This window comes from Capra hircus, chromosome 20, assembly GCF_001704415.2.
Source record: "Capra hircus breed San Clemente chromosome 20, ASM170441v1, whole genome shotgun sequence".
Classification (NCBI taxonomy): Eukaryota; Metazoa; Chordata; class Mammalia; order Artiodactyla; family Bovidae; genus Capra; species Capra hircus.
In genome coordinates this window covers 37072990-37085435 of record NC_030827.1, presented here as the reverse complement: position 1 = coordinate 37085435, position 12446 = coordinate 37072990, and the positions used below count along the sequence as shown (strand labels likewise).

The 12446-nt window shown below is 37.4% G+C and overlaps 1 protein-coding gene across 2 annotated transcripts in view; it reads right to left on the bottom strand.

Annotated features, from left to right (window-relative positions):
- C20H5orf42 (chromosome 20 C5orf42 homolog) overlaps window positions 1-12446 on the bottom strand; it is a 104631-nt gene that overhangs the window by 42753 nt on the left and 49432 nt on the right. For both annotated transcript variants that reach the window (XM_018065664.1, XM_018065665.1), the window contains exons 33-40: window positions 10316-10609; window positions 9363-10133; window positions 7781-7947; window positions 6561-6693; window positions 5542-5596; window positions 2372-2476; window positions 1297-1362; window positions 215-324 (exon numbers count right to left, since the gene is read on the bottom strand). In XM_018065664.1, coding sequence (XP_017921153.1) covers window positions 215-324; window positions 1297-1362; window positions 2372-2476; window positions 5542-5596; window positions 6561-6693; window positions 7781-7947; window positions 9363-10133; window positions 10316-10609 — 1701 coding nt within the window. The remainder of the gene's footprint in view (window positions 1-214; window positions 325-1296; window positions 1363-2371; window positions 2477-5541; window positions 5597-6560; window positions 6694-7780; window positions 7948-9362; window positions 10134-10315; window positions 10610-12446) is intronic.

Below are 12446 nucleotides of genomic sequence, written 5' to 3'. Positions count from 1 at the left end.
CTAACTTAGGCAAAATGGCAAGAATTATGTGTTATAGTCTTAGTTTATAATATCTGGAGGCATAACATCTAAATATTAAACTTAATTTTGACCTTTCCAACAAATCTACGTAGGTGAGACTTTTTGGCCTTATTTCATCTACACAACTGAATAATGCAGAGGACTGTGATAAATTTTAGCACAAAGGTATTATTAAAACTCTCAAATTTAGTACCGTATCAGATGCTGAAGGTGACAGAGGTTTCTCTGATGTTTCAGTGGGAAGTCTGAGATTTAGACATATATCTGGAGCCAAAAGTTGAGGAACATTCAAAGTTTCATGTTCTAAAAATCAAGATAGTAAAAAAAAATTCCTGTAAATAGTTCTACATCATTAACTTTGTAAGAACAAGTTAGCAACAAACAACATTAAAAGTATTTGTTGAAAATCTAAGTAGAAGTTTATTTGTATAAATAAAGAAAATTCTGTTGTACTCTAGTGGCAAGATTATATTTAATCTAGACTAATTCATAATTGAATGCAGACTGACTACAGTTTTTCTCATACGAATGATTCATAAGAATAAGGAAATACCTAAGTCATACCAAGAAAATGCTATAATTTCCTTTTCCATTTCAGATATACTAAGTCATTTTTGTTTAACATTTCAATAAAACCAGATTTTAGGAAATTAATCATAGCAAATTTTTTTACTTTCAACACTGCTTCTTGTTTGTTTATTTGGTTAAACAGCTTTATTGAGACATAATTCACCTCCTTTAAAAATGTATAAGATATACACATGTATGAGTGTATATATATATATATGTATGTATATATAAAAATGTATAACTCAAATGTATAAGTCAGTGGTTCTTAGTATACACAGAGACCGTAGCTAAATCATACCACTTAAAAAGTTTTATATCTTAATTTTATAGAAGTCATTAGCTTCTTATTCAAAACAATAAAGAACCCTATCACAATAGGCCGCCAGTCTAACTGTGCTTTTTGTCCTGTTACTCTAATCTTATTTCCTAGCGCCATAATTTCAATAGAACATTACTTTCAAGTTTCACAAGCAAAATCTAACTCACTGCAGTACCGAGTACCAAAAACTTGGTGCCAAGGCTTGAATTTAAACCACATGACAAACATAAAACTAGAAAAATGAAAACCATTTTCTCTCTATTAAATCAATTTTTGGTTTAACTGCTTTTTTATGAGGGGGTGGTAACTCCTGTTTTAGCCATCATACAGACATAACCTTTAATTAGTCATGCTGTTCTCAGAAAAAAGAAAGAAAGAAATCACACCTGATATGGAAGAAATGACTTGTTGATTTTTATGACATTCAGAAACAACTTCTTGAGAAGCAGCTTCTTGATATCAATGAGGAGATTTGTGACAAAAAGAGAAAACAGAAAAGGGAGTTTACAACCACAGAAAAAATTAAATATACAAGCTTAGATTTCTTTATATATTGTGCATAAAAAGTGGTAGAAAACTAGACTGCCAGCTTAAGAATTTAATTTCTTAATTTTAATTTTATTACTATTTATATTCTGGGCCTGATCATCTGGATGGATAACAAACTTTCAGCAAATAGCTGCTGACTTGAGGAGACAATAGAGCAGCAAAGTGCTTCCAGGCTTTCTCAAAGATCCATTCAAGAATGTTTCTCAAATGCACACTGAACATTTGTATCAAAAAAACACCTTATTGAAAAACAATCTTATACATGCTCAACCTTATTCAGAAAGAAATAAAAACTAAAATAACAGATGCTTTTTATTTTAATCAACTGGATTGGTAAAGGTAAAAGAGTTATTAGCTAAATCACAGTGATGACCGAAAGAGGGAAAAAAGGTTCTTTGCAAGAAGTTGTTCACGGGAGCACCATTTGTAGGAGAAAAACACTGGAGGCCACCTAATATACTCATTCATTACATTAATGAAGAAGTTTCAAAATTCCAAACATGAGTTCCTTTAACATGTATTCCCTCTATTTCTGGTCACAGTTACATCTATTCTTCCCACACTAAACCCAGCCTAGTCCTCCTCTTCAAACTCAACTTTAGGCCTCTCAACCTTAGGCATGAAATTCTAGTAAAGTCAATTGTGGCATAGAGAACCCAAACTAAAAATACTATTTCTACTGATTTATGATGTAGTCCATGGCATTTTTAAACAAGTATCTATTTTAATAAAGTTATCATAAATTCAGTTTAAAATCTGTAAAGTATATACCAGGGTTAGGAACAAGAACCTGGGATGAGAAACTAACATAATTTCAAATTCCCCTTAAATTATTGTTTTGAAAAAAAAGTAGGCTGTATTAAAGGTTAAAAATATATGAATTTTAAAAATTAAAGTAAAATAGAATTTTACCTGGATCTGTATTTGTACTTGCATCCTGACATTCTTTAGCTTTCTTTTTCACAGAGGCCATGAAATGCAGTCCAGCAGAAGTATTAACATCATCTTGGAGCTTTTCTTAAATACAACAACAAAACATTGGATACAAGCATTGAGAAGCCAATATATCACCAGGAGCCAAGAAACAGAGTACCTGCTTCAAGGGAGGTGAGGTATGCGGTGTCAAGATGTTATCAAAATGGACTTTCTGAGTGAAGGGGTATCTAAGTTGACCCTCACAGACAGTTCAACGGAATCAAAATCAAAACTGTCGACTGTATGCCCAGGCTAGAAACCTATTATTCTGGCTGATGAAGATCCAGTAGAAGTTGTTAGGCAGGGAAATGATAAGGTGAGACTGTTGCTGCTGCCACGCTTCAGTCGTGTCTGACTCTGTGTGACCCCAGAGACAGCAGCCCACTAGACTCCTCTGTCCCTGGGATTCTCCAAACAAGAATACTGGAGTGGGCTGCCATTTCCTTCTCCATATGGTGAGACTAGTGTTCTAGAAAAACCACCCCAGCCAGTGTGTGAAAAATAAATTCGAGTGGATAAAATTGAAGAAAGGCAATCAGATTAGGTGAGGCTGCTGCAGCAGTTCAAATACACATCCAATAATGGTGAGGAATAACAGGGAGGGGATGAATTTAGGAATTATAAAGAAAGGAAAAAAGAAAGAAAGAAAGAAAGAACTGGCTACTGACTGGATGAGATGGGGAGGGGAAAGCAGAATTCAAAACAGCGTGTGTTTCGGGGTTTAGTCGGCAGTGACACAGATGGAGACAGATCACAGGAGGAAGAACCAGCTGGTGGGGGAGGGATAATGAATTCAGACTTGTAATTTCTACCCTGGAGGGAAAGATCAACAGGAAGCAGAATCAAAGTCTGAACACTATTACGGGAGTTTGGGTTTAGAGGTGGATTTTTCTGGGACATCACCCAGGGAGTCTGAGTAGAATGAAAGAGTATCAATGATGGCACATGGTAGTATAATGAAAAATACATATATCTGGTCTTTGTCCTTTGTTCCAGGCACGGAATTCCTTAAGCTCTTGGAAGTTCCTGAGCAGTAGGAGCATGTTTTGTTATTCCTGATGAGCCCCTTTTGATCATATCTGCCTTTGGGCTAATGAGGTAACCCCTGCAGGGCCCTAGACAGTTTCAGGAAGGGTGCTGCTCACCAGAGAAACCAACTGTCAGCCCTGCCCCACACCCACCTCCAGGGAAGGGAGAGCAACTGGAGTCCGATCTTTCCATGTAGTCAGAGTTCAGGAAAAACCCTGAGACAACAAGGGTGACATCTGCGTCACCTGCATTGGCAGGCGGATTCTTCACCACTGAGCCACCAGGGACGCCCAAATACCTTAATACTAGTATGTAAAAACAAGTAAGTTATAAACAACCAGAGGAGGTATTATTCATATAAAGATATAAAGATAGATAGGGCTTCCCTGGTGGCTCAGTGATAAAGAACCTGTCTGCAATGCAGGAAACCTGGATTCGATACCTGGATCAGGAAGATCCCCTTGAGAAGGAAATGGCAATCCACTCCAGTATTCTTGCTTGGGAAATCCCTTGGACAGGGGAGCCTGGTGGTCTAGGTCCATGGAGTTGCAAAAAAGTCAGACACGACTTAAGAGACTAACACTGTCTTTCATATGGATAGATATAGAGATATATTTATAGATACATGTGAGTACAGATATTTTGAAAATAAACCCAAAAGAATACTGACTATTTGCATTTTCCAAATTTTCTCCAGTTAATACATAATATTACCTTTGTAAAGAGAAAGAATGTTATTAAGAATGAAAGAGAACAGGGTTTTAAGATAAGAGAATGGGGAGCAAGAACACCAGATGGATTAGGAAGCTGAGAGATGGAAGCTAAGCAGGTAAGGAGATGACAGCTCGGCACACAGAGGCCTGATGCTGGGCCGAGGCACCAAGGAATGGAGGGAGCACCAGGTCAAGGGTCAAGTGAAGGAATAGGGTAACAGACGTGAGGTGACTTCAAGGTAAAAATCTTGACCAATCAAATGAATGGTCATATCAATGACAGGAAAATGCCAGTTTAAAATCTGACTTTTTTGATTTTTGTGTGGCTTGCAGGATCTCAGTTCCCAATCAGGGACTGAACTTGGGCCATGGCAACAAAAGTTTGGAATCCTAACCATGAGGTCACCAGGTAATTCTTGTGGACATGCTGAATTTAAGGAGAAAGTAGCAAAGAAAGATGACACAGGGTAGGTGTGTATCTGAGTGTCACCAAAATAATTTAAAAGCTGAAGTTGTGACAGTGAATAAGCCTAGCGGTATAAGAGCATTTGTGTGTACATGTGTGAAAAACACTGGGGAGAAAGCCTTGGGGGAACATATACATTCAAAGGCAAGAAATGAGTCGATCAATTCAAGAAGGAAAAGAATTTACAATGTATAAACAAGTCCTCTTCTCTGAACGAATTCCTTTAATGTATATGTATTTTCTATGATTAATTTGACTCCAAGCATTTTCTCCCATAGTTTCCTTTTGGGCCTCATATATCAATATCTTGTTTGAGATTCTAACTAATTGCATTGCTCTACTGTAGGGGCTGATAAACTCTTGCTGGAAAGGGCCAGATAATAAATCTTTAGGCTTTGTGAACCATATGGTCCCTTTTGGAACAAATGAACCCTGGTGCAATGTGAAAGCTGTCATAGACAATATGTAAATAAATGGGCATCAATTAAACTTGATTTACAAAAACAAGCGTGGGCAACCCACAGTATTTTTGCCTAGAGAATTCCATGGACAGAGGAGCCTGGTGAGCTACAGTTTATGGGGGCTCAAAGAGTTGGACACGACTGAGCAACTAACACACACACACAACTGAAATTAACACAACATTGTAAATCAACTGTAGTCCAATCTAAAATAAAAGTTAAAAACAAAACAAGACAGGTGTGGTCCAGGTCTGGCCTTTGGGTCAGTCTGTCAACCACTGCACTAATGGATAACACAGCAAAACACACACACATGGACAGACATACACACCATCCTGTCAAAGACAACATGAAAATTCCTTGGTCTCATAAGCATATTTTTAGAAAGCTGATTTTAACTCTGAATGGAGACATGACACTAATCATGCATATACATACCAAAAGGGATGTCGAAGTCTTCCAAAGGCTGGGAGCCAGGATGTTCTTGTTGCTCCTAAATGAATCCCACATGGTCAATTTATGACTAACTCAAAGACATATATTATTTTGAAAAAAAATATTCAATATCTATGAGGAATGTTGATTTGGGGGGGGTTAGTTTCAAATCTTATAACTCTAGAAATATTTATTCTATCAAATTATTCTATCAAATTCCACAGGTGTTCATGAAATTCACAGATCAAGCAACAAAAAAGAGCATTACCAATTTAATGCAGTTACTAAATTACAATATGCAATTTTCTCCTGAAGACTAGCTTTAACTCTCAAATAGTATCAAAACTATTCAAGGACTCGACACTTTACTAAGTGCCGCCAGACACGTTCTTGAGGACTTACTGAAAGAGAGTACCAAGATTCAAGTAAACAAAACTATTTCTGTTTTATTTACTCTCCTGTTGCATATACAGGTAAACAGTCACCAAATTTAGAAGCAATGTTTGCAAAGATCTGACATAAAATAGAGGCTGTATAAAAAACCTGTTGGGGAAACTCTAGAGGCATCTAAAAGAGATGGGTGAAGCTATCACAGGATAAACCCACAATATGCATTAAGCTGTCACAGAAAAAAATTCAAAGTCACATAAGCAGATGATCTAAACTACAGTTTTTGATTTACCAACAAGTTGTTTTTCATATTAATCACTTTATGTCTATTCTGTATGGAGGGATGCACTCAGGACTTTTGTACCTAATGATGTTAACACATTATTGACCAGGGGATTCTTGCAGAAACTAATGCCTGTGGCCAGCAATTTGTTATGTAAGTAAATGTTCAAACGTCTCTGGTCGATAATGTTTGGGTAACATAAAAGTTAATACGCCTCTGGTCAATATGCTGTTAAGATCCTCCTAGTCACAATCAGAAGTTTCTGGCAATCAGATGACTAAATAAACCACAGACAATCTGAGCTCTGTGTACACACAGACCAGGGAAGAATGCATGCTAGTTTCTGTACCTGGGGCTTCACAGCTACTTCTGAATCATTGCCATTAATGATGATGTCCTCCGGCTGGAAGGTCACACTTGGCTTTCTCCTTAGTTTCTCTGATCTTTCTTCCTGCAGTTCTCTTTCAGCTCGTCGTCTTTGTCTGTTAAAATTCACAGTGTAAAGCATATTTTTACTATTTTAGGAACATCAGTTTTTCATCTGTATCATGCTATATAGGAAGACAGTTATGAAAATTATGTCAATAGACTATTTTCTGTGGCATTTAATTAAATTAGCAAGATATTCTGCTAGAATAAATACAAGCAAAAGTCAGACACAAGAAAGTTACTTCTAGTTCCCTACTACTGAACTGACTTTTCTGTTAGTCATGGGAAACTCAGGTTAGAGTTACACATTTCAGGTAATTTTCAAATTCTCTTTTTGGCAGATTTGAAGCTGGCCCTGGAAACCCTATTAGATATCACCAGTGACCTATTTAAAGAAGTCAGGCAAACTCAGGCTCCAAGGAGGGAACCCCAGGGAGGAGGAAGGAAGGCCCAAAAAGCTACAGGGAAAACTTACTTTGAAGAGGGTTTACTTAGAAAATATGGAAGGAAAGAACCATTTCTGGACAGAGAGCCCTGGTAGTAGATTTTAGGGCCTGATAAACATGAAATTTTAAAAAATATTTTCTAGACTAAGTAAAAATCCACCATGAATACATGTCTCCAGCATCCATTAATTAAACACTATATATGCTCTTCATGAAAAGTCACGGCCTTGCTTTTCACATGCACATTTCTTACTGCCCTGAAACAATTCACACCACTGTGCTCTGTATGAGTCTGGAAGATATGGTAAGATGAATAACAATAAACATTATGTCAGTGTATTGAACAGTATATAGAATATTTCATGATACCAAATATTTGCTGCAAAAGATGATTGCTCATCCTGTTAGAGAAAAAGGTAAAAGAAACCTCCAGCCTACTGAATGCCAGGAAAGAATTCCTTAATAGCATATAAAAAATACTAGCATTTGTCTCTCACATTATAGGAATTTTTCTCATCACAAGATGCATTCAAACGCATGATACTTGACAAGGAAACTGAATATGCAATTATGTATAGGCTGAGAGGTTGAACCAGATAATTTCCAGCTATTTAACTGTATTATTGTCACTAATAATAAGCTTGTCAGTATGTTTGCAGGCATATGCTGAAATAAAATTTCACTTAAAACTTGCCTTTTTTTACTGTCCTTCCCTTGTCTCAATTCAGATGATTCTATTTTGACCTTTAGAAGCTGGAGATGTCCAGGATCACCTTGTTCAAAGAAATTATGTGTCCAGTTCTGTTGCCTTTGTTTAAATGCAATGAGGTTTTCAAGTGGAATAAGTTGTGGTTTTTGGTACTGTAGAAAAGAAACAAAAGGACAGTAATTTAAACTCACAAACATGTCAACTAGACAACATGTTAATAAAAACTGAGAGAAATGTTTGTTTAAACTAAGATGTGCAAGTGACAGAACATGTCAGTTAACAATGAGTACAATGAGTATCCAGATCTTAAAGTATAAACGATTTTAGAAATCATTTCTGAAACTTTATACTGAGCATTTCAGAAACTTTTCTACAAGTTCTCATTTTCTTAATTTCTTTTTCATATTAAGAATCTTACTTCTTACCATTACAAATAAAGTTAAATAATGCCTAGCTTGGATTTAAAATTCTTTGGAACTGGGAGGATGCACAGGGGTGGAGATTATGGATGGAACAAATAAGCGATACGTTGGTAACGACTGTTGTTGGGTGATGGGATAACTTGGGGGTTTATTATACTATTTTAATTTTTAAAAAAAGTCTTTAAAACCTTCCAAAAACATATACTTCTTTACTCCTTCAATTCTTTCCTTTTGTTTATAATATGTTCAGAATAAAAGGAGGCATGATAAGTATTTTTTCTAAGGAATGACCACTTCTTTTCCCAGTACCATTTTAGAAACTTAGAAGGGTACCAGAGAATGAATTACTCAACTTTACCGACTTAACAGAAGTAGAACCTGAACAGTCTGAATCTCATTAATCAAAGGTTACAACTTTAAACAGGATTTGGTGGGTTTATAAAGATTTAATCTTTGTGTTTTAAGTATTCAAAAAAAGAAACATTTTTTAAATAAGTAAAACTACTTACAGATCTGGGTCTATTTAACAATTTTAACCTGTAATAGATTTGAAGGAAATCATAGTACAATTACTAGGAACCTCAAACAATGCTCTCTCACTCTAGACAGAAACACATACACATATACACACTCCCCTACACGTATAAATAAGAATACTGGTCATACTGTTTTACTTATTTCTCTGAGCAGGATCTCAGACATATCTATGAAAGAGTCTAGAAAACGCTGGTACTGATGTACAAGACCTAAAACCTCTGTGCGTGCTTAATTGCTTCAGTCGTGTCCAACTCTGCGATCTCACGTATTGCAGCCTACCAGGCTCCTGTCCATGGGATTCTCCAGGAAAGAATCCCAGAGTGGGTTGCCATTTCCTTCTCCAGGGGATCTTCCCCACCCAGGGATCAAACCCATGAGTCTTATGTCTCCTGCACTGGCAGGCAGGTTCTTTACCACTAGTGCCCCCTGGGAAGCCCTAAAACCTGTAAGATACTCAAGTATTAGTTTAAACCAAATCTGTATATTATTTCCAGTAACAGAAGCATTATTTTTTTAAAAATAAATGTGTTAAACTTTTCATTGAGTATACATTTATGCTATGAAAAATGCAGGAATGTGCTTCTGCAACACTCTGCAAAAATCATTACCATATTTTCTGGGCCTAGACATGAATGAAGCAGTGATAATCTTGGGCATTTTCTTTCTTCTGCCATAGTTCTAATAGGTATGGATGGAACTGTAATGGATGCTCTTGAGGTAGAAGAAAACATGTAAGGAGGTTTAAGTTGCAGGTACAATAAAGGAAGTCCAGAGGAATTCTGAGAAGATATCTCAAAGGGTCCTGGTTTAACATCAAACATTTTTTCTGGTTGCATAAATGTTTTAGAGTCCTGTTGAGGTGTCAAGTTTTCTTGTCCAACACACGGATCCAAGTTCACATGCTTTGGGATTTCTTTAATTATTGTTTCTGCCCATTTTTTCGGCTCAGCTGCTTTTTTTATGGCTTCAGTATTATACTGGCTCAGATTCAAATGGGACACTGAAGTAGTGGCCATTGCTGTCTTTGGCAAAGGAGGCTGTGAGAAATCAGATAATCCCCAAGCCTCTCTAGGCTTTGCCAGAGGACTGAAGGGAAGTTGAGGAACTCTTTCTGTCTGAAAGGAAATGGGCTTAAACTCAGGCTTGGGCTGAAACTGAAGCAAAGGGAAACCATCACCAGGTCGGGAAGTATTTCCAGTGGGGATAAGTCTAGGTGTCTTTGGAATGGCAGAAGATGCAGACAAAAGGTGGAGGTGACTGTTTCCAGCAGGGACTGGAGACAAAGAAGCGGTTGGTAAGCTGTGAGATGCTGGAGTTAGTCCTCTATTCTGGGGCTGACCTTCTGATTGACAAAAAGGAACATTCCCATGTGGAACATTCTGGAAGAGAAAGGAAAAACTATGATGTATTTTAAAATATATTACAAACTCCTTATTTGTAAATATTGTTCAATATGTTTTAGAGTGGGTAGAATATAATAACTACTAAATAACTCATTTTCTCAAATAACCAACCACTGAAACTATGAGGAAAACTTCAGTGGTATTTTAAAAAGCATTACCTCTAAGTTTCCATTACTATTTTCATTGGATTGCACAATTTCTTCATGGCAGTGTGGGCTCTTCTTGCCAGGCTCTCTGGCATACTCTCCCATGGGTTGTGGTTTAATGAAAAATCTCTCCTTCAGATTTCTACTGGTATCTCCAACATCATTACTCCCTCTCGTGGGGTTTGATCCTTGGCTTCCCACCAAATGCACAGACTGAGACTGTTGTAGAAGTTGATGAATATCTGGGAGGTTCGTGAAGGACGATCCTACTATTTGCATTAGGCTCATGAAGTTGATCTGTTGCAGCTAGAATAAAATAAAAATTACAGAAACATCTTAAAGTCTAATAAAAAGACCCAAAGAGCAACAATTATCTGAGTACTCCAAAACAGTCATACTTCCATCTTAGTATCTGTCACAACCATAAGTGCTGAGTATGAAGCATAGCTGGGAGAGATCTAAAAAAAAAAAGGAAAAGAAGAATAGCTTCCTGTCTTCAAGGAGGAGTCAACTAGGACTATGAACTCATAATGCGACTTGAGGCCATCTGTGAAGCAGTTTACACAAATATCCCAGGGATCATAAAGGAGTGAGCTAAAAAAAAAATTAAAAAAATAAAAAAAAAATAAAGGAGTGAGCTGATGGAGCAGGTGAGGATAACTAGATTGCCGAAATTTTTAAAATCTTTATTTATTTCGTGGGTGAGGATAATTAAAGAAGAATTCCTAAATGGGTGTGTGAACAGGTTTTCATGAAAGAAAAAAGTAGAGATCAGGAAACAGGTGAAGAGTGAGGAATTCCTGTGCAAGGGCCATTCGAGTGAAAGGCAATGCACAAAGTGAAAGGTATGCACAATGGTTGACAAACCTCGCACAACAGTATCACTTGAGGAGCAGTTAAAAAATCCCCATGGCCAGGTCACACCCCATGCCAATAAAATCAGAGCCTCTGGGGGATCTGAGCCAGGATGAGTAGTTTGTAGGATGATGAGGTGACTTCAATGTGCAGAAAAGCCTCCGGATCACTAGTACACACAGTGGCTTGGATGGAGCAGGAAATTTACCGCTAATGAGCAGAGAGGTGAGCACAGTGGTTCCCCAGCTGCAGCGTCAGCGTCACCTGAGGACTTGCACTCTTTGATGAGCGCCATCCCCAGAGTTTGATTCCAATCGGTATGGAATGGGGGCCTGACAACCTGTGTGTCAAATATCTCATGATGCTGATGCTAAGGGTTCAGAGCCCACACTCTGAGGACCACTAGACTTGGGAGAGTATGGAGGGAAAAGAGGGAAGATAATAGCTGTACTTTATAAAATGAGCCAAGAAGGAAACCCTGCAGGCCTTTTTAAAAATTTAGGTTCCCCAGACTTATGGACATGGGGCAGTCGGGGGAGGAAAGAAAAAAGAGGATGGGAAGAATGGAGAGAGTAACACGGAAATATATACATTACCATAAGTAAACTAGATAGCCAATGGGAATTTGCTGTATGACTAAGGAACTCAAACCCAGGCTCTGTAACAACCTCGAGGGGTGGGATGGGGTGGGAGGTTCAAGAGGGAGGAGACATAGATACTTCCATAGCTGATTCGTGTTGATGTATGACAGAAACCAATACAATATTGTAAAGCAATTACCTTTCGATTAAAAACAAATTTAATAAAACATGGATGTTCCCTTCAATTATAAAAGAAATACATGCTTATTACATTAAAAAAAGAAGCATAAAAAAGGAAATAAAAAATGATACACAATCCTATTCCCAAAGATAACTAGTATTAACATTTTTGGCACGTCTCCTTTTACTCTTTGTATTTTAACATGATTGACATCATAGAGTATATAAATTTGTACCTGAAATTCACTGAAGATTTTTAGAACAGAAAACTAACAGTCTTAGAACAATATCTGGAGAAGAAGATCTCAGAAATGCATCTTTAAGACAATAGAAGTGTGAAGTTCTAAGAATCTAACGTTGGTAACAGCCACAGAAATAGCAAATATGGAGAAGGAAATGGCAACCCACTCCAGTGTTCTTCCCTGGAAAAATGCACGGACAGAGAAGCCTGGCGGGCTTCAGTCCACGGGGTTACATGACTGAGCACTCACACGAGGAGGATGGAGGGAGGCAGGTTGGTAGCAACA